Source organism: Tenrec ecaudatus, chromosome 13 (assembly GCF_050624435.1).
Source record: "Tenrec ecaudatus isolate mTenEca1 chromosome 13, mTenEca1.hap1, whole genome shotgun sequence".
Lineage (NCBI taxonomy): Eukaryota > Metazoa > Chordata > Mammalia > Afrosoricida > Tenrecidae > Tenrec > Tenrec ecaudatus.
In genome coordinates this window covers 32,255,952-32,277,020 of record NC_134542.1, presented here as the reverse complement: position 1 = coordinate 32,277,020, position 21,069 = coordinate 32,255,952, and the positions used below count along the sequence as shown (strand labels likewise).

General features: G+C 46.4%; 1 protein-coding gene across 4 annotated transcripts in view; it reads left to right on the top strand.

Moving 5' to 3' along the window:
* Positions 1–261: 261 nt before the first annotated feature.
* Positions 262–21,069, top strand: part of ADAM23 (ADAM metallopeptidase domain 23) — a 189,989-nt gene continuing 169,181 nt past the window's right edge. For 2 of the 4 annotated variants that reach the window (XM_075530315.1, XM_075530317.1), the window contains exons 1-2: positions 262–709; positions 1,842–2,059. In XM_075530315.1, the coding sequence (XP_075386430.1) occupies positions 484–709; positions 1,842–2,059 (444 nt within the window). In that variant the 5' untranslated portion in view covers positions 262–483. The remainder of the gene's footprint in view (positions 710–1,841; positions 2,060–21,069) is intronic. The other 2 variants (XM_075530314.1, XM_075530316.1) reach the window with 2 other exon arrangements.

Sequence of the window (21,069 nt, the reverse complement as noted above, 5' to 3'; positions counted from 1 at the left end):
TCGAGGTGCCGCGGTCACCGCGGCTGCTGCCCGGGATGCTGCATCACCCTGCTGCTCCCCCGCCCTCCGCCCCACCACAAAGCATGCGCAGTGCGGCGTGTGCGAGGCAAGGGCAGCAGCTGCCGCAGCAGCAGCCCCAGCCGGGCTCCGGCGCGCGCTCGGGGGCGGGACGCGTGCCCGAGCTGCGCGCCCCCGAGACCGCTCGCTCCCGCGCACCGCCTCAGCATCCTTAGCCCCGGCGGCAGCCCCCGCAGTCGCTGGAGCGGCCGCGCCCAGCTCGGGAGGCTCCAAGTTGGCGCTGCGGCGAGGAGCTCCGGGCTCTTCCGCGGCCGAGCCGCAGCCCGAGCCCCAGCCCGTGGTGGCACCATGCGCGCCGAGCCGGCGTGACCGGCTACGCCTGCGACCTCCTCGCGCGCCCCGCGCCCGCAGCCCATCCCGGCGCGGTCGCCAACCACACGGAGCGGCGCCCGGGAGCTATGAGCCATGCAGCCGCCGGGCAGCAGCTCCCGGCCGCCGTCCCGGGCGAGCTGCAGCTTCGTCCGAGTCTCCTGCGGCGCCCGCGGCCGCCCCGCCGGCCCTGCGCCCGCCGGCGCCCGCGCCCGCGCCCTCGCCCGCGCGCCGCCCGGCCGCCTGCTCCTCGTCCTTCTCCTGCTGCCTCCGCTCGCCGCCGCGCCGCGGTCCCGCGCCTGGGGGCCGGCTGCAGCCAGCGGTGGGTATGCCCGTGCCCGTGCCCTTTGCAAGGCCTCCCCCGCGGGGCCCTGCGGGAAAGCGAAGTGCGCTCCGGACCCCTCTCCTTGGCGGCCTTCCTGCGTCCCAGCCAACCCTCGCCTTCTCACCCCCCATTCGCCCCGCTTCACTTTCGGAAGCCCCCTTTCTGTTGCGTTCACTCAACCCCATCCCTCTGACCGTGGGGAGCCCCTGGAAGGCATTTCGTTGGCTCTGGGTCCCCCAGCGATCTTTGGCAACTTGGCCGAAGGGAAACCGGTGCCTGGGAAATGCTCGAGTGCGCAAGTTGCTTCTTGCGTGGTGAACCTAAATGTGATTGCGGGAGGGTTGTAATGAGAATAGTGGTAATGGGCTGTTTCCTCGCATTTCCTACCCATTTTTCCCCCACCTGCTGTTGGGATTGAGGCGAGGAGAGGTACTCCTGCAACACAGGCGGCCGGTTAGGGTTTTTCAAAACACTTGTCACTATACTGGACAAGTGAAATAGAATCACATTCAATACCTTGATGGATGGAAATCACGAAGGACAGAAAGCTGCCCTTAGAAGGGAAATTAAAAAAAAAGAGAAATTGGAAAGTTGCCAACACCTGCGTCTCTCTATGGCACAGGATTTTTGCTCATTTCAAAGTTACAAGAAAAGGGAATTATCCATTATGTAAAAGGATCCATCAACATTTCGTCTGCATGAACTCGGCACTCACCTGATCTTCGAAGTGTTCACAGGCTTCAGAGGGGCAACAACTAGACAGTAGAGCTGAGAAAGGGCAGAGATAATGAGGGTCAGAATGAACACCCCCCTCCCCCCCACCCCGCCTAGTTCATCTAGTGACACAAGTCCATATTCCTCCCCACCTTCATACTTTAGAAGTATAGATATGGAACTAGCTGAGCATGTGAACATCACACACCAAGCTAGCTGCTGATTATTGTACAAGCCTTACTTACTGAGTTAGCCATTCCAGGCTATTTGACGGTGGCGGTCATTTGCTTGACTGTATCTCCACTTTTTACCTGCTTGTATTTAGAAAACTTTGCAATGAACAGTATTCGCATTTTAGTATTAAGGTATTTATGGTGTGTGTCTCTGTGTGTGTTTGTTCTTCACCCCACTTCAGCTCCGCATTGGAATGAAACTGCAGAAAAAAACTCAGGAGTCCTGGCAGAAGAAGACCATCCGCTGCCACGGGACAGCAGCAGCAACCACAGCCAGAGCACTGCGATGCAGAAAGAAATCACACTACCGTCAAGACTCGTGTATTACATCAACCAAGACTCGGAAAGTCCCTACCATGTTCTCGACACAAAGGCAAGACACCAGCAAAAGAATCACAAGGTAGGCAGGAGTTTGGGGATGCAAAAGTAGTTGCCAGGAAGCATTTGCCTTTGATTTGATTTTCTGCCAGAATTGGATTTCACAGATTTTACTGCATCATTTTATTAGGAAAGCAATTAATACTGTTACAGGGGCGATACCAGAGGGAATTAAACTGGGAGGGACTGGGAGAGGATTGCCTTTTGTTTCTATTCTCTCACTCTAAACGGGGAATTGTAATTTTATGTGGCCTTGCAAAGCTTAACAGCTGAAATGTGACATATGTATCTTCCAGGTGCGTTGGACACTGACCAATAGTTAAAGTGAATATAAAGTGAATAGGATACCAGCTTGCTTCTGTGAAGATTTATGTAAGGATGTAGAATTCTAACTTCTATTAGATAGTAATTTGCTCTCAATCTGCATACTTAGGTTTTAATTGGTTTGTTTTTTTTGCTCTAAGGGGCTATGTGGCCAATAGTACCCCATTGGCCTTTCACTGAAAAATTGAGTCCTTCAGTTTAAACAACTTCAGGGTAAAAAAACAAACAACCCAACATAACTTGTTTTCACTGTATTACCAGCCAGTAAACAATTTGGCATTTTCAAGGCTTATGGTAAATAGAAGCAAAATTATTTCCATAACAGAGAAGCCAGGCTTGGCTAGAATAATCCTCAGGACTCACTCAGCCTCGCTCATGGGAAGTTACTTTACTTCAGGTTGGCTCTGAAAGCAGCACTGCTTTTAGAAGGACATTCAATGTAAGATGAAGGTCCTTCATGTCCAGAGTGTAAATGGCCTTTGCTTCTGCATTCTGCTCTTTATTTCAATGAATATCATCTGAGACCCAGAACAGATTTGCCTGATGGGTTACCAGTGCCTCTTATCAGAGACAATATAAAGCTTGCATGCCCAAGATTTTATTTTGAACTGGGCTTGTCCAGTTGAGAAGAGCAGGCGGTAACTCTCTAAACTTCTGAAATTTAAGAAAAGTATATGTGATTTCCATCTCTCCCCACCCCCAGAAGATAAACTATAACACTATTTCTCCATCTATCCACCTATTTAGTGAAATACAAGTTTCTATGTGTCTGTTCTAAGGTTGTTAGAGCGAATTTAAAATTCACGTATTTAATTTTTATATATTTTATGCCAGATGGCTGTTGAAAAGCTTCCTGCTTATTTTTATTGTTGGAGACGGTAGCTTTGTTTCACATCATTGTGACACGTCTGGTACTCACCTTGGCTGAGATAAATGGGCCTCAATTTTCTGATAGCCCCTTTCCCCTAAACCACTCTGTCATTTCATGGGCCAACTCCTAGGTCACATGTACCCATTTGTCTTATTAATAAGACAAATTTTTAAGGCAGAGGAAGCCGCCTTTTGACATAAAATGTACCAAGGCCCATTTTATGACTTTTTTAATTAACAAGAGCCTTGGGACTGTCCTACAGGCAACTACTAGGAGCAAAAACAAGGACTCAGGGCTGGTTCTCAGACTCCAGTGCTTCGTTAGTGTAGCGCGCTGAGAAAAAGAAAAAAATAAACCTAAATAAAATAAATAGGAAAATCAAGTCTACTTCCAAGGCTACTTCAATGAATACTTCAACCTTTCTGAGCTATGGCTTGAAAGAAATTTCAATGGAATCTCTTTATAACTCCAGGGCTGGAAGCCGATCATTTATCCTTATTTGGGGATATGATTTGACTTCGGTATATTCGACTTTTTTTTGTGATATGAAGACTTCTTAATGTGTAGGACTAGATGGCTCATCTGGAACACCTACTTGCTGCTGGAGTGATTCTACCCTGTCTCTCCGCTCACCCCACCTTACCCTCATGAAGGCTGCGTTTTTCTTCTCAGAGTTAGCTGAGCATCATAGGGGAAAGCATGGGTCTTTTCCTGTTCGTTTCATCCACAAACCTTTGCTGCTCATGCCTCCCATTGCAAAGCTTCGTGCTAAGGACTCGCCGAGGGGCTGCAGGAGATAGGACCCTCCCTCAAGTGACATGGCCCGAGAGAAGCAAGATTCAAAGTATTCTTTTAGAGACACAAACAGTGTGCTGACTGATGGGGTTACCGAAAATTTTCTCTTTGGCTTCTTTTTCCTTTTAGCTCGTTTTTCAGCTTTTCTTGAACTAGTTGGGAGGAAAGGAAAAAAAAAAGTCTCCCATATGCTTTCTGCTGTTTCTGAGGATGTCTCGCTTAATGATAGTGGTAAGAGACACACTTGTCAGTTTGGCTGCTTCTACTCTGCTTCAGCGAGAGAAAATAGAGCATTCCATCTTTTTTCCTTTTGTTTTTAATAGAAGAAAGTTCTGATTTTAATATCCAGCGTGTCCCTTTTCTCTCCCTGAGTTTGTTGCCCTCCAGCCTATGCTAATGAATGCCCTAGAAATGCTGAATCACGGTGCCTCTCTCTTGACTCCCTAGACTGGGGGTGGAAGTGCAGGAGGAAACACATGTATAGGCTGCAAAGCAGAGCTCTGGGTGTGTGTCTCAGGGGAGCTCATAAATATTCAGTGTTGATCAGCCCTTATTTCTTGACAGTTCTCATTGTGAAAACGTGTATTATCTCTTCGCCAGCAGGCAGGACAAAGTTCCTCTGTGCTCACCATTGTTTTTGGAAACCTTCGGCTTTTCTCCAGTAGAGAATGGTTAGGGGTCCTTCTGCCTCCAGACAGGATGCTGCTCAACTACATGTCCACATGGTGCCATCTTAGGGAGCCGAAGGGGTCACTATCGATGAGGCCAGAGCAGCAGACATAAACCAAGAGCAGGTGGGGAAAGTGGTCACCCTCAGTATTAAACAGTTTGGTTCTATGATCTTCGGTCCTGATTTATTGTAATTTTCTTCCCCGTCCTATCTAGGAGGTTGTTTTCTGACCATCTTCAAGTACTAGAGTGTGAAATGACAAACAAACAAAGAAACAAAAACCAGTAACAATTTTGTTCTGTTAGCCAGACCCTTATCTTTCTGGTTTGTACAGACTCTTACAAGCATAAATGCAGTCTGAATTCCAAACGTAAGTATTTCACCGGCTGTTAATGCCCCATATTAAAATAAAAAAGGATGGATCACACATATAAAACAAGGGAAGGCACACTTTAGATTAGTCATGAGAGGTTTTTCCCCAGAAAAGTTGAGAAACCTTTTTCTGAAGCTTTCCATAAGTCAAAACGAAGACTTGTCTTGTGTCCGGTTACTTTGGAATTCTTTTCTCTTCCGCTTGGGAAGGGATGAAAGCAGAAGGTGATGGAAGATGAAGGCCACATGGTTTGACTCTCCTCTGCCGAGGAAAGCCCTGTCTTTCCCCTCTCTACCGTATAGCATTAGCTGTTGATGGGAGTGGATCGCCCAGTCTTCTGTACTGCAGATCTGCTGGTTTTGAACTGCCGACCATGCACATTGCTGCCCAATGCAGAACCACTGCACAGCCAGGGCTCTTGGCAATGCACAGTGGAGTTGCTTTGAGTCAGCATTGAATCGACGGCGGTGAGTTTATTTTGGGGGGTTTACTCTATAGCATGTCAGATTTTCCTATCTGGGAAATGATAATGCAGTTTAAGTGAATTTGCATCACTGGGAATATTTTCTCTTCCTACTCTGCTCCACGAATACTTTGGTGGCACAAATGATTAAGTGCTTGACTGATAGCCCCAAGGTTGGTGGCTTAATCCCCTTCTGAGGTGCCTTGGATGACGCCTGGTGATGTGCGTCTGAAAGTCACTGGCTTGAAAACGCTACCAAGCATAGGTTTACTCGGTGTGCGTGAGCTGGGGTCGGACCCAGGAAGTAGAATCCACTCTGTGGCAACTAACAACTGTACCCAGACCCAGCAGCTTCCACTTCCTGGATTGTCCAGGAGTCAGTGCTCCATTGACCTTGGCATGAGACAGCAGAAAGAGGCATCTGGGACACAGTGGGGACAGGGCTTCCTGACAGTGCAAACCTCCCCCACCAAAAAAGCAACAACAAAAAAGTCCCCCGCCCCAACAAAAAAACCCCACAGGGTCTGTTTCGTGAGATATTTTATACGTCTTTAGATCACTTGAATATATATATATATATATTATGACACTTTAAAAATCATTTTATTGGGGCCTCTTACAGCTCTTATCACAATCCATACATCCATCCATTGTGTCAAGCACATTTGTCATTTTCAAAATGTTTTCTTTCTACTTGAGCCCTTGGTATCAGATTCCTCCCTCCCCCTTCCTCCCTCCCTCATGAACACTTGATCATTTATAAATTGTTATTCATGCCTTATACCTACCACTGTCTCCCTTCACCCATTTTTCTGTTGTCTGTTCCCCCTGGGAGGGGGTTATTTGTAGATCATTGTGATCAGTTCTCCCTTTCCCTGCTACCTTCCCCATCCCCTCCTGGTATTGCTACTCTCACGATTGGTCCTGAAGGATTTATCTGTCCTGGATTCCCTGTGTTGCAAGCTCTTATCTGTACCAGTGTACATGCTCTGGTCTAGCCAGATTTCCACGGTAGAACTGGGGTCATGATAGGGGGCAGGGAGGGGAGGAAGCATTAAAGAACTAGAGGAAAGTTGTATGTTTCACCAGTGCTATACTGTACCCTGGCTGGGAATGTCCAATTGTCTACAGATGGGCTTTGGGTCTCCACTCTCCACTCTCCCTCATCCACATTGATAAGATTTTTTTTTGTTCTGGGTCTTTGATGCCTGATACCTGATCCCATTGACACCTCATGATCACTTCTTCCATGTGGGCTTTGTTGCTTCTCAACTAAATGACTGCTTGTTTTATCTTCAAGCCTCTAAGATGCCAGACACGATATCTTTTGATAGCCAGGCATCATCAGCTTTCTTTACTCCATTTGCTTATGCGCCCACTTTGTCTTCAGCAATTGTGTCAGGAAGGTGAGCATCACAGACTGCTGGGCTATTGGAAAAGGGTTCTAGCATCGAGGGAGTACTTGAGTAGAGGCCCAATTGGACATACTTCAGCCTTCTTCACTGCCCAGCTTCCATATCCCTAAGAGACGATTAAGAATGCGATGGCTTCATTACCTAAAACAACGAAAATGTCTGTTTGCACCGTTAGCATATCATTGTTACCACATTCCATTATTGTAGCTAATTAAGAGCTGACCATGGGATAGGTTTTTTTAAAAAAAATTTAAGTCATTTTATTTGGGAGCTCTTACAGCTCTTATCACAGCCCATAAATCAATTCTATCAAGCAAACTTGTACATATGTTGCCATTGTCATTTTCAAAACATTATCTTTCTACTTGCGCCCTTATTATCAGCTCCTCTTTTTTCCCTCCGTCTGCCACCCTCCCATCCCTGTGAACCATCCATAAATTATATTATTTTTTCATATCTTACACCGTCTGCTGTATCCCTTCACCCACGTTTCTGTTGTTTGTCCCTCTTGGGGGGTTATACGTCATTATCGCTATTGGTCCGTCCCCCCCCCCCCCCCCGCCTGCCCTTATGGTGTTACGGTGTTGCTATTCCCATTACTGTTTCTGAGGGTTTTATCTGTCCTGGTTTCCATGTGTCCAAACCTCTTAGCTCTGGTCTAGCCGGATTTGCAAGGTAGAACAGGTCATGATAGGGAGGATGAAATGAAGAAACAGAGGAATGTTGTGTGTTTAGTCAGTGCTAAACTGCACCCTGACTGACTTGTCCCTTCCTTGTAACCCTCTGTGAGGGGATGTCCAATTGTCTACACTCCGACCATGGGCTAGTTTTTATCATTGTTATGGATTAATTGCAAAGTGGTGGAGCAACCTGTGGCTACTCATATCGTTACCAAGAAATCAAATGTCTATCTGTTATGTGCTCTGTTTGATTCAGCATGTATTTATTGAACATCTACTTCAAGTCAAACACCATGCTAGGCCTATGGGCAACCTGTGAAGAGCTAACATTTGACCCTGCCTTTGTTTATAACTTGGTGGGTATCAGAGATGAGGCACATAGTAGTGTGTGGTTTACATCAGCCCAGTGACTAGTTTGAGAGAGAGAGAGAGAGAGAGAGAGAGAGAGAGAGAGAGAGAGAGAGAGAGAAAGACAGACCAAACCTGAGAGAGAGAGAGAAAGAAAGACAGACCAAACCTGTGGGCCCCTTAGGGAGAGAATCACCTTTGCCCACAGATGTCAAAGAAGGTCCCATCGAGGAAGAAGCAATGATGTTGCCGTAAGAGCAACTTGGGGGTGCATTTGCCAGGAGGCAGGGAGGGGCTCCTGCATAGAGTGCCGGTCGGGCAAAGGCTGCTGTGTGCAAGAGCTTGACTTGCTGGGATGTTGGAGAAGTGTGTTCAGAAAACCGGGCAGTAGTGCCACATTTGTAGATGATATAAAAAATTTAACCCAATTCTTTTAGTAACCTAATGGCATAGGTGTTTAAAGATGTAAGCTGACTAAGAACAAACCACTGCTAGGGAATTAATTCCAACTCATGGCGACCCTGCAGGACAGAGGAGCATGTCCAGGTTTCTAAGACTGGACATCTTTATGGGGGTAGAAAACCTCATCTTTCTCCCTTAGACCAGCAGATGGTTTGAACTGGTGACTTTTTTGTTAGCAGCCCAATGTGTAACCCACTGTGCTACCAAGCCAGAAACACCAAACTCACTGCTGTCAAGCTGATGCTGACTCATGTATAGGCAGGCTAGAACCACCCCTTGAGTTTCTGAGACTGTGTCTCTTTATAGGAGGAGAAAGCCCCATTTTCCTCTTGAGGAGTGGTTAGTAGTTTCAAACCGCTGACCTTGCGGATCACAGCTCAGCGTGTGACCACTATGCCACTAGGGCTCCTATTGACAAGCGTGGCTGTTGAGATTTATGGTTCATGTCCTCAACAAGGGCAAACAGCCACTAAGTGCCAGAGTAGAGAGAGAAAAGGTTGTATTGGTAGTGGAAGGGGGTGAATCTGAAATGCTTTGAAGATTGTGAAGAGATAAGGGCTTTGGGTTTAGTCCACATCAGTTGAATCCTGAGAAGTCAGGAGGTCAGCTTGACTGGGCATTGATTGAGTGGCTCCTTAGGAAACTTACCCTTCTACTGGGAGGAGACAGGCTGTCAGCATGGGGACGGCAGCACAACAGCAGGGCACAGAGTTCAGGTCTTGACCAAGTGCTTGAAGAACTTAGAATAAGATGGTAGAGTGGTAGGTGGCGAGATTTCTCTTTGTGGCCTTCCCCTGACTATTTCTTTATTTCGACCTCCTGCTTGGCTCCGATTGGGGCTTTCATTTTGACCCTATCTCTGACTCATCTCTCCCAAAACAACTAGGCGGTTTTGACCATTTCGGCCTGGAGTGCGTTGGCCCCTCCCTGGTTTCCTGCAGTCCACCGCACACCTGTGCTGTTGACGGCCTGTCTTATCTTGTGCCCCTTTTACTCCTGCGTTGGTTCATTCCTGTCACCTGAATAACTGCGAGTGTCATTCTGTCTTTACTCATTTGCCTTTTTTGGTTAACAGATTGGCCACTGCCCTTTGCTCTATACTCAGCTGGAAAGAAGCAGGGGGAATTTGCACAATGGCTCTGCCCACGGTTAGTGACATTGCCCAGTGTGAGGGCGGAGCCTGCCGTCCTTCCTGGCTTTCCCATTTCTTTCAGGAGCACCGCCGTCTCCCCAGCCGTTGAAGAACGAACCCTGGAGTCATCTTTGACTCTTCCCTCTCCTTCATCTTCTTCCTATAAATAGTCGCTCATTAAGTCTTGACGTTTCTCCCTCGAATCCCTCCCTCCTCCTCTCTCTGCATTGTGTTCCTGTCATTGCCTCTTTTCTCTCTGTCAATCCATCAGTCCCACTGCTGACAGATTAATTTTGGTGAACATTTATCTTATCACGTGACGTGCCTTATCCACATCCAACAAGAATAATTCTAGCTCATTGCACTTTACTTGCGGAGCAAACGCAGGGCTTCGAACTGATTTTACCCAGTTCAGTCGTGACTAATGAAATGATACTGGAATGGACCTGAATTTTTAACATGAACTGGAGCAGTGACTGGAAAATTACGGGTGACCGCCCTGCCAGAAGCTTAATCTCTCTTAGAATATAATGGCAGTGTGTGCAGTGCATAGCGCGTCTCTTGATCGATAGACTGCGGACACATGGCGCCTGGCTGCCTTGAACCTGAGTTGCCCTCCGCACCCCTGGCAGTACTGCAGTGTCATACATCAGGCTCCTGAAAGGGCTCACAATACCTCTTCAGAGTCACCTGTTCCAGGGCTGTGGCCTGCCCTGGCAAGCAGCGGCTTGACTCCTTCAGTATTCCACACAGTCACCCGGCCAGTTCCCTTTCAGCTCCATTTTCCAAGCCTGCTTACTCCAAGGTTAGTCCACAGGAGAAGGTCATTTTTTTTTCCAGGAATGTTCCATTCATATTTGCCTAAACTCTGAGGCTAGTTCCGGAAAACGCTTGCGCAGTGTGACAAGGACCTACTCTGTCAGCAGTGCATTCTTTGGCTTTGGACGTAAGTCCAAATTCTGTTAAATTCCAACCTCCGATGATCCTGTCATTTTCATCTTTAAGGTCTGATTAATTAATTGCTCAGAGAGTAGGAGTTTTCTGAGTGAGAATAATTTTAGTCCTCTCAAGAACATACATAAATCCGGAGGCATTAGTCACACAAAGTACCCAATTCACAAGTGGCACGGCTACTCCTGAACCTTATGAAAGCCTCATTCATTCATAGAATTTATTTGAAATCCATTAAATGTCTGAATTTTTCTATGTGATACAGAAGTCTTTGTGTTTAGAATTTATATCAATCCAGAAAAACTTTAATCAAATTTAGTCCTAGGAATTCTATTGTAAAAAGATAGATCTAGTTGCATTTTACTCAGAATAATGAGGGATTAAAGGCAATACATTTGTTCATGGGAGAATTAGATAAAATAATGGTTTTCTATAGATTGGTGTTTCTCAAATGGGTGTTTCTGCCCCCTGGAGGGTACTGGAACCACCCATAAGGGACTGCAGAAACAATGACCTTCACTTTATCCTGGGATATGGGCAATAGTAAAAACATTTTTAATTGTCAGGGGATCATGGAGTTATTTATTTTCTGAAAATGGGGTGATGGGCCAAATGTGTGGGGGCCTGTGCTGTAGATGAACGTGAGGGGTGAATTTCTATCACTTGTGTCTCCCGATCCGGGAAAGCGCCTCATCTGGGAATTAGCTCCATGTTTGGCCATTCATTTTCTCATGTGTCCTTTCTAGCTAAAGAGTGGAAGGAAGCTAATTTCTTTTGGAATCCGACAAAGTAATAGATTCAAGTACTACTTTCATTTTTGTGTGTGTGAGAAATAGCGATACCATGAGGGCAGGGGGAAGGTGGGGAAGGAAGAAAGGGGGAACTGATCTTGATGATCAATGTGTAACTTTCCTCCTCCCCCCGAGGGTGATGAACAGTAGGAACATGGATGAAGGGAGTCAGCGGATGGTGTAAGATCTGAAAATAACAATTTATAATTTCCCAAGGGTTTGTGAGGATGGGAGGGAAAAATGAGGAGCTGATAATAAGGGCTACAGATCGTGTTTTGAAAATGACTATGGCAACCTGTACAAGTTTGCTTCATAGAACTGACTTATGGATTGTTATAAGAGATGTAAGAGCTCCCAATAAAATGACTAAAAATAATAATGAGAAAAGATAAAAAAAGAAAAGTACTATGAATAGGATTGTCTTAAACTGGGTTATGTATTGGACTGCTAACCTCAAGGTCAACTGTTTGAAACCATCAGGTGCTCCCAGGAATGAAAATGAGACTTTCTACTCCTGTAAAGATTTATTGCTTTGGAAACCCACAGGGGCAGATGTTTCTGTCCTAGTGTCTCTATGAGTCGGGATCAGTGAGTATGGTTTTGGTTTTGGTGGCATCGTGGGCTATGCTTTAGGATGCTAACCACAAAGTCAGCAGTTCAAACCCACCAACTACCCTGTAGGAGAAAGATGAAGCTTTTGATCCCATAAAGATTCACAGCCTCAGGAACCTACAGGGGCAATTCCACTCTGTCCTAGAGGGTCACTGTGAGTTTGAATGGACTTGGTGGAAGTGAGTTTTGAGTCTTGAAAAGGATGGAAGTTCAAACAAGTCTCCACAACTGATAGACACTATCAGCAATAGTCAATTCCAAAGCAAGAAACAGAAGGATAAATAGGGCCTTATTGGCCATGATGGAGCTTAGCCTTGGTGACACAGCAGGTTAAGCACCAGAGGGGCTGCAGGAGAAAGAAGCACGTGGCTGCTGTCATAAAGATTTATCGTCTCAGAAACTCTAGGGGGCAGTTCTGCACTGCGCTCAAGGGTCAGGACGAGTTAGAGTAGACTAGATCTCCCAAACCCAAACCCAGACCCCAAAGAGCTGCCATCGAGTCAATTCTGATGACTCGTAGACATCCTGCAGGACAGGGTAGAACTGCTGCGGTGGGTTTCTGAGACTGTAACTGTACGTGAGTAGAAAGCCCGGCTTGGGTATGATGAGTGACTGTGTTGACTTTTAGCCTCGATCTCTGGTTATTTGCTGGGGATGCTCATCCCTTGCTTAACTGCATTGCAGTGACCACTTGAGGGAGGTGTCTTGGCACATTTTAAAGTTTTTAGTGGGAATCAAGTGGCACCTTCCTCCTGAGCCAGCTCCCTCTGTTTTCAGATGAAGCCACAGACAGATTTTCAAAGTAGTCAAATCTACACACGGCCAGAGGCGCGTTATAGGAAGCACTCCAGACCGTGGAGAAATAGATTTTTGAGCATCTGCTGAACTGCAGGATCAGTTCTAGTATTTCTTTCCCCTTTAGTATTAACATTCAAGGATTTGCTGCATCAGTCTGTAATCTGGATCATTTAATTGGGTGCTTTGCGCATCTCTTAATTGCGAACAGGCCTGCTAAAACCATGTACTGTAATAATTATATTGCAGATGGGCTCCATTAACAGTATTAAACAATTAGAGCTTAGGGAGGCCCCCACCCCCATGGCTCTCCTTGCTGTTCATGTTCTTAACTAAGTAGAATGCAGTAAGTCAACTTGGTGCATTGGTAGTAACAAATATATTGCCTCTGTATCACATCTAAACTGTGTTATCAAGACACCATCAGATCTGAAATTTTACACGGTTCTCATAGCATAACTCACAAGAGGAGGGTGATTTCTGTGTTCTCGATGAGCACACTATGTTCAAAGAGGGCAGGAAAATTGCTCCCAAGTTAGCAGGTAACGTATCCAGGTCTTGGGAATTACTGGCATGACCAGAATCTTGGTCTACACACCTCCAATCTTTTGCTTTTTGTCTCATCCACCTGTGAATTTACAATCAAAGTTGATGCAAGCAGAAGTCAAGAAGGGAAACGACTGTATTGCGTTGGGCAGCTCTGCTGCATTCGGCCTCTTTGAAGGGTTGAAGCGCAAGGATGCCTCTCTGAGGAGACTCAGGCGAGCCTGAGTGAAGCCGTGGTAATTTCAGTCACGTCCCATACATGTGAAAGTTGGGCAATGACTGGAGGGGAAGGCAGCAGAACCTGTGCACTTGAATGTGAGGCTGGGGAAGAGTACGGAAAGTACCATGGACTGCCAGAACAACAAACACATCTGTCTTGTTTGCAAGACCAGAGTACTACTTCGCAGTGAGGAGAGCCAGACTTTGCCTCAGATACTTTGGTGTATTATCAGGAAAGACCAATTCTTGGAAAAGGACCTCATGCGTAGGAAAGTGGGGCTTATCGAGAGAGAGACCATCAGGGAGAGGAGCTGGCACAGTGGCTGCGTGGCATGGGACCAGGCATAAGGATTTTAAAAAGGCTACTAATATTTCTAATAATTCTACTGGCATATAATTTATGCATTATACATTTCAATCATTGAATCATATTAAGAGTATAAGCGATGTTTTTCCTGTTGTGCATAGGTCTCTGTGAGCTGGAACTGACTTGACAGCACCTAACACTAGTAAAACCACCTGTAGCTTGAACTTGGGTGTGTTGAGGAAAGCTTAGATATTTTTCCTCTTCATGATGAGAAGGACCTATGTACTAATTACACTGTGTACACACAAAAGCACACACACACACACACATACATATATACACACCCCCCTCACCTCTGGCCTTCCTGTAGCAACTAGCTGGATTTCTTTTCTTGCCTTTTCCCTGTCTCTACCGATGTGGGCAATTCAGATAAAGAATCTTGTTGAGCAGTTCTGGCAGTTTTCCAATATTTTGCTTACCTGCTTACCTTTTCTTATGGATAACTGTACATTTTCTTTTTCTTTATTTGACCCTTCCTAGTCTAAGTGAAGTTGGCACTTTTAAACCTTAAGTCAAACAGTGGAATTGTTTGGAAATGGATTTTCTTTTGCAAAGATATTTCCAAATGTTAGAGTCTCCAGCTTGAAAAAAAATAAGTCTCCGAAACAAATTAAAAAAAAAACAACGCTATTTTTGCTCAAGAAATGACATAACAGCCTACTTAAGCTTTTTGTCAGCATGTGACAACCAGTGTTTCCACACTGATCTAGTATTAATCAGCTCAAAGCAAAGGCTTGTGCGCATGATCAGGGCAGCCATTTGCGGATGAGTGTGAGCTGTATGAGGCTGTAGGGAATGTCAAAAGTTCCTCTTGGAAACATGGGGAAGAATCGATGGTGGTCAAGGGCCAGAGGGCCGAGGGCCTTCGTTCCAGCATCTTTATGGGCATAATGATAGTCCCTGCCCCCCCCCCCCCCCCCCCCCCCCCCCCCGTGGAACTGTGCATGCAGTCTGGCTCCCGCTGTGTCAGGCCTGGAGGAGGTACTCGGGAAATATTGATGGAGGCTTCTAGTAGCACAAACAGTTAAGCACTTGACTACTGGCCAATAGGTAGGTGGTTTGAACCCATGCAGAGTGCTGAAGAGGACAGGCCTGGTGTGAGGTCACAGCCCTGAAAACCCCATGGAGCAATTCTTTTCTGCACAAATGGAGTCACCACGAGCCGCAATTGACTCCAAAGCGACCAGACCAGACCAACTCAGACCACACTAACTGCAATCGAATTGATCCCGACTCCGAGGGACCCCGTAGATCCCAATAAAAACGATCCCATGAGGTTCCTGAGACGAAATCTTTATAGGAGCAGAGTCTCCTCTTTCTGTGGAGAGGCTGGTGGTTTCGAACTGCTGACTTTGTGGTTAGCAGCCCCACGTGTAACGCATTACACACCAGGGCTCAGAAATCCAATTTGTGGGCAGCTTTTGTTTGGCAGTGCCTTTGGGGACTAACGTGAAACAGAAAAAGAAAGCAGGCTTTGGGGTATAATTGGGAAGACCGTTCTAGGGAGAGGTGCCTCTTAGATTCTTCCCAGTTTTGTGCCTGTGGGTGAACTTGATCGGCCCACTTCCAGTGTCTGGGCATCAGTTTGACTCTGGAAGAGTGTAGTGTGAGGACCGGGCACGGTGCCTTGGAGGCCACAGGCCTCTAAACCAAGCTGATGAGGCAGTGCTATGTGACCATGGCGTTTGGACTTGGGAGGAGTAGAGAATGTTTCCCTAAAACTCCTAATAGAATCAGAACACTCACGAGCAGGCGGGAAAGCAGGCATTTTGGTGAGTTGTGAAGTAAACCATTTTCCCTGTGGAGCTAACTACCAAGGTGGGTGTGGTGTGGCATGGCAGCAAATACTTGGCAAATACTATAGGCAGCTCCCCTTAGTGGGATCACTTCTTCAAGAATGGCCCAGTGAGGCACCAATTCTGAACCTGCTCCCGATCCCAAGCACCTCCAACCCAACCCAACCCAACCCAACCCAACCCAACCCAACCCAACCCAACCCAACCCAACCCAGGACATGGTTTCGTCAGCTTTTGATATCTACCCCACCCCTCTCCCCACAGCGCCCTGGAAGGAAAAGCTGCAGCTTGAATAACCCAGTGGCAAACAGAATACAGTCTACCATTGGGTTATGAATGAGATCTGTTTCTCAGTATGTCTTCAAAGTTAACCTTATTTTAAGCAGCCCTGGTGATGTAGGGGTTCTGAGTTGGGCTGCGATCCGTATGGTCGATAGTTTGAAACAACCAGCAGCTCCACGGGAGAAAGACTGGGCTTTCCACTCCCATAGACAGTTACAGTCTCAGAAAGCACAAAGGATCCCTCTGAGTCAGCCGTGACTCGATGGCAGTGAATGTGGTTTTGGTAGCCATACTTTACTGCCAGCAAGGACCCCTGGTAGTACAGGGCTTACTTTTTGGGCGAACGGCAAGGTCAGCACTTTGAATCCATCAGCCTCTCTCTGGAGAAAGACGGGTTGTCTAGTCCCATAAAGATTTCCGCCTTAGAAGCTGTAGTTCTACTCCGCCCTATGGGGTCACTGTGAGTATGAGCCGACTCGATGGCAGTGAGTTGTTTGGCTACTTTAGTGCAAGAAAAGGCTCCAAGTCTTCGGTGATTTAGTGGCTGCATATGCAGCAAGCCAAAGGGATTGTGAGAAAGAGCCTCTTAGGAGGAGGGGTCAGTTCAGTGATCTCAGCTCATTTACTCACTCATAGCATGTGGGTGTCTCACCCTGTAACTGTGTACGGGAGTAGAAACCTCAGTCTTCCTCTCGAGGAGCTGCTGGTGGTTTTGAATTGCCAGCCCTGAGGATTGCAGCCCAACTTGTAACCACTCCACCAAATTTGCTTAATATTAAAAGGCAGATATTTGTAGCCCAGAGACTGCCTGTAGTATGCCGACCTGCCAGCCACAATGCATTGAACAAGATAAAGAAGATATCAGCAATCTAACCCTTTTGTTGTTGTTGCTCATCGTAATGGAATTGTGTACGCTCTGGGCAGGAAATAAAGTCTTGGGCTTTGCATCCTAACCATCTTTACAAGCAGCATTTATACTGATTCTGTTCCTCCTGTAAATTATGGTTAAAAACAGTTAGTGAACTCTGACTAATTACCTTGCTAATTACTGTGGGCTGCCCCGTGCAGTGTAATGGACTTCTATCTTTAGAATATTTAGACTGTTGTTAGAGGCATTTATCACTGTTAGACTGCATAAAAAAATAGCCTTTTCCCTTCAACATTAGTGGGATATTGGGATGATGTCGCCTTGTTATTTTTAGCTTTGCAGTGGTGTGTGAAAGATTTTATGGAAATGGTCACCTATTATATTTTTTCTTCCTACTTCATGACACACACACACATACAACACAGCCATTTTTATTTATTCCATTGCCTGTCACATATTAATCCTTTTCAGACTTATTGGTGCCTTTGCAGATTATTACCCCAAGAGTATGTTTGTAAACTACCCTTTCTGCCTGTCATGTCTTAAACTGCCTTTTCCTTTTTTTTTTTTTTTTTTTAGGGAGCTTGGGTTTATTTCTCATTAGATGTTTCAAGAGCCGGATGTGCTAAAGGTTTATGAACTTATTTGACTCATTCATCTGAAATGTTTTGGGGCTGTAACATTTGAGAATCTTTGTTTCTTCCCAGAAAACACAATCTCTCTCTTGGTATCCAGACTTACATGTACAATTCTCTATCCTGTTCACCTTGAGGTCTAATAGGCAACTCAAACTTTGCATCTTTAGAGGCCTATAGAATCCAAGTTGAGAACTGTTATTGTTTTTCTTCAGTGAGAATAAAGCATTTTTGCCTCTTCAAAGAAGACCTCTTGATTCTCACATCTCCTACCCGCATCTGTCCCTCCCATTTTCTCTCCATTGGGTTAATGAGACACCATCTTTGCAGGGGAGCTCCTGGGTGGTACAGCAGTTTAAGTGCTCAGCTGCTATTCAAAACGTTGGTGGTTCGAGTCCACCCTGAGACAGCACCTCAGAAGAAAGGGCTCTGATATACTTTGAAAAACCAGCCATTGAAAAATCTTGTGGAGCACAGTTCTCCTCAGACACACAGTGGGTGGCTGTGAGCCAGAATCCGCTTGAAGGCAGCTAGTACCGGTGTCCTTTCCAGTTGCTCAAACCAATGGCCTCTCCTTTGTGTGTGTGTGTGTGTATGTGTGTGTGTGTGTGTGTGTGTGTGTTTTCAATCATGTTGGTTTTACCCTCAAATGCTACTTGCCTGTTTAGCTCTGTCTCCACGACTGCCAGCCTGGTCTACTCCACCATCATCTCTTACTTGGATTATTAGCATCTCTTCCCAACGCCATCCTGAAGGGAACCCTGTTGTGAAGTGGTTCTGAGTTGGGCTGCTAACTGCAGGGTCAGCAGTTCAAATCCACACGTGTCTTTGCAAGAACAGTGCTCCTGTAAAGAGTGACAGCCTCGGAGCCCGCGGGGAAGGTTCTGCCCTGTCCTATCGGATCCCTGTTCATTGGAATGGATCCGAGGCAGTGAGTTTGGTTTTTTGGGAACTCCATCTCAGCTTTTGCTCATCGCCCACCCCTCTGACTCAGGCAAAGTCATTCTTTTAAGTCCATAATCATGTTATGCCATGCTTCCCGTCTCAACAGCATACCATCTCAAAGTAATTTAGCTCCACCCTTAATGATAATATAGTCAAGGAAAAAATTCAGCTCCACTGAGTTGTTCCTGCTGGGTCACAGAAAAAGCTTCTTTTCCACGTGGGCTTACGTTCATAATATTAAAAGATGAATACTGTTTTGAACTTCGCTTTCACCCATAGTTTATGTTTGTTCTATTCACACTTCAAATTTTAATTTCGATTTCCTATTTTCAAATCTTAGACCAACATACAATTAAAATGGAAATAGTATCTTTCTAAAATTGTAACAATAACAGCAATCATAATAAAACAACCCAAACCAAGTCAAATCCACTGCTGTTGAGTGGATTCCCGCTCGTCCGATCATGGATTCAGTCCTGCCTCATAGCGGCCCCTCTGAGTTTCTGAGGCTGGGCCTGTTCTTGAGAGCAGAATGCTCCCTCCAGCCAAGGGAGCAGCTGGTGGTTAGCAGCCCGTCCTTAACCCGCGGCGCCACTAGTGCTCCTCCATCACCGGGCTTCGGAGGCTGAGAAAACCCAAACAATGAGCCCTTGATGTCGTCACTCCTTTTCAACAGATCCATAATATTATTATGATGCTGATTGTTTTGTGCTTTGTGCAAAACAAACACAGAAATGTTTGTGCTGTGTCCATGGCTTGCCACGAGATTACCCTTTCCTTCCTGTCCACCGGGAACTGTGGTGATCTTTTGGAGTTCGGTGGACTGTGGGCTCAACAAGGGAACCGCTGATGCAGAAGAAGGGAGCGTTGCTGTTTTCCTTTCTGCCCAAAGCCGTGCTTTCTGATTTCTTAGTTCGCTTGAGGGCAATGCCTAGAGGCCGAGGAAGAGAAGTCCGTTTGGTGACCGAGTCTCCGTGTACTTTTCCGAGGCTGGCTGTTGCCATTGGCGCCAGAGGAAGCAGCTTTCGCTGCGACCTCTGATCTTCAAGGTCACAGATTGGGGGTTCTCTCACAAGAAAATGGCACAAGGGGAAGCATTGGGAGATGAGTTGGGAGCAGAGATGAGGTCACGGTGAGATGGATGAGACAAAGGCGACAGTAATCATCTTGCGTAAGGAAGAAGGACAGGCAGCTAAGTTTTTTCTGCTTTACCTGATAGATTCTTTTACCTGCAGATCAGCCCAGTAGTCGAATCATTTCCGAACTAACTAGCAAACCATGTAAATCACTGGATTTAAATGCTCCTTCTTCCTTTCTTTTTTGAACGAGAGAGTTTGGATTAGATCTGGGGACCCTCAGACTTCCGTGTGCAAGGGAATCACCCGGGGCGTTGTCGGAAAGATTTCGGTTCCGTAGCTCTGTGCGAACTTGATGGTTGCCGTCCTGTTGGCCCTCCCGTCCTGCGCAGCAGCCTCCACGCACCAGTGACCAGTGGTCATCAGAGGTGAGGGCGTGGGTGGGTGGTCCAGCCAGAAGCTGCTCCTTATTCCAAGGGCTGGGTGCCATTCGTGGCCTAGCTGGCTCTCGATGATTGGACATGTTGCAAGAGACGCGGGCATTATAACTCCAGACACGTATTAGTTGCAGAAGCGAAGAACAGCTAGTTTTAGAAGTGGCTGGTCTCAGAGGAAATACGGGCGCAGTAGGGACTAAGGTGCAGGAGTCCCTTGGCAGTGCAAATGGCTAACGCACTCCTTGGAAGTCTGGAGGTTTGAGTTTACGCCAGAAGGTGCTGTGGGAGAAACAGCCGGCAGTGTACTTTGAGAAGCTGGCCATTGAAAACCCGGGGAGCTCCGTTATGCTCGGACACACAGGGGTTGACCCAGGTTGGAATCAGTTTGATGGCGAGCGGTCAGTTACTTGGTGGGTTAAGGACCAGTCTCTGCCCAGAGGTTTCTGGAGGGATCCTCGTGCCCCTCGATTCTCATCTGGAAGTGCTTAGCAAGACGATTTCTGACAATGGAACCTCGGCGGCGCGCAGTGTTAGAAACCAGAGGGGAGGAATGTTGCGACGATAGGGGACTAGCTGATGCCCATGCCATGTTGCACATGCAAGCACAAACACTGACGTCTGCAAAATTAGTGTAGATGGGTCAGGAAATTATGCAAACTCAATAGTTACTCTTACAAAACCAACCAACAACTGTGATGGGGCAGTTCCGCTATGTCCTCTAGGGTTGCTATGGGCAGAATTAACGCGAAAGTAACAGCGATATATGTGCGGGGGCTTCAGAATGTTCACGGAAAATGGAATTAAGAGAGAGTAGAATTTTGCCACAAATTTTAAAAAATAAATCATTTTATTGGGGGCTCTTGGAGCTTTTATAAGAATCCATACATCATTTGTATCAAGCACATTTGTGCAGATGTTACCATCATCATTTTCAAAATATTTTCTTTCTACTTGAGCCCTTGATATCAGCTCTTCTTTCCCTCCCTCCCCTGCCCTCCCACTCTAGTTCCTCCTTGATAATTTAGACATTTTTATGATTTTCATATCTTACACTGTCCACTGTCTCCCTTCACCTATATTTCTGTTGTTCATCCCCCTTGTGACCAGTGGTGGTGGTGAGGTTATCAGTGCGATCAGTTTCCCCTTTTTCCCCCTTTCTCCCCCACCTTCCTCTTACAC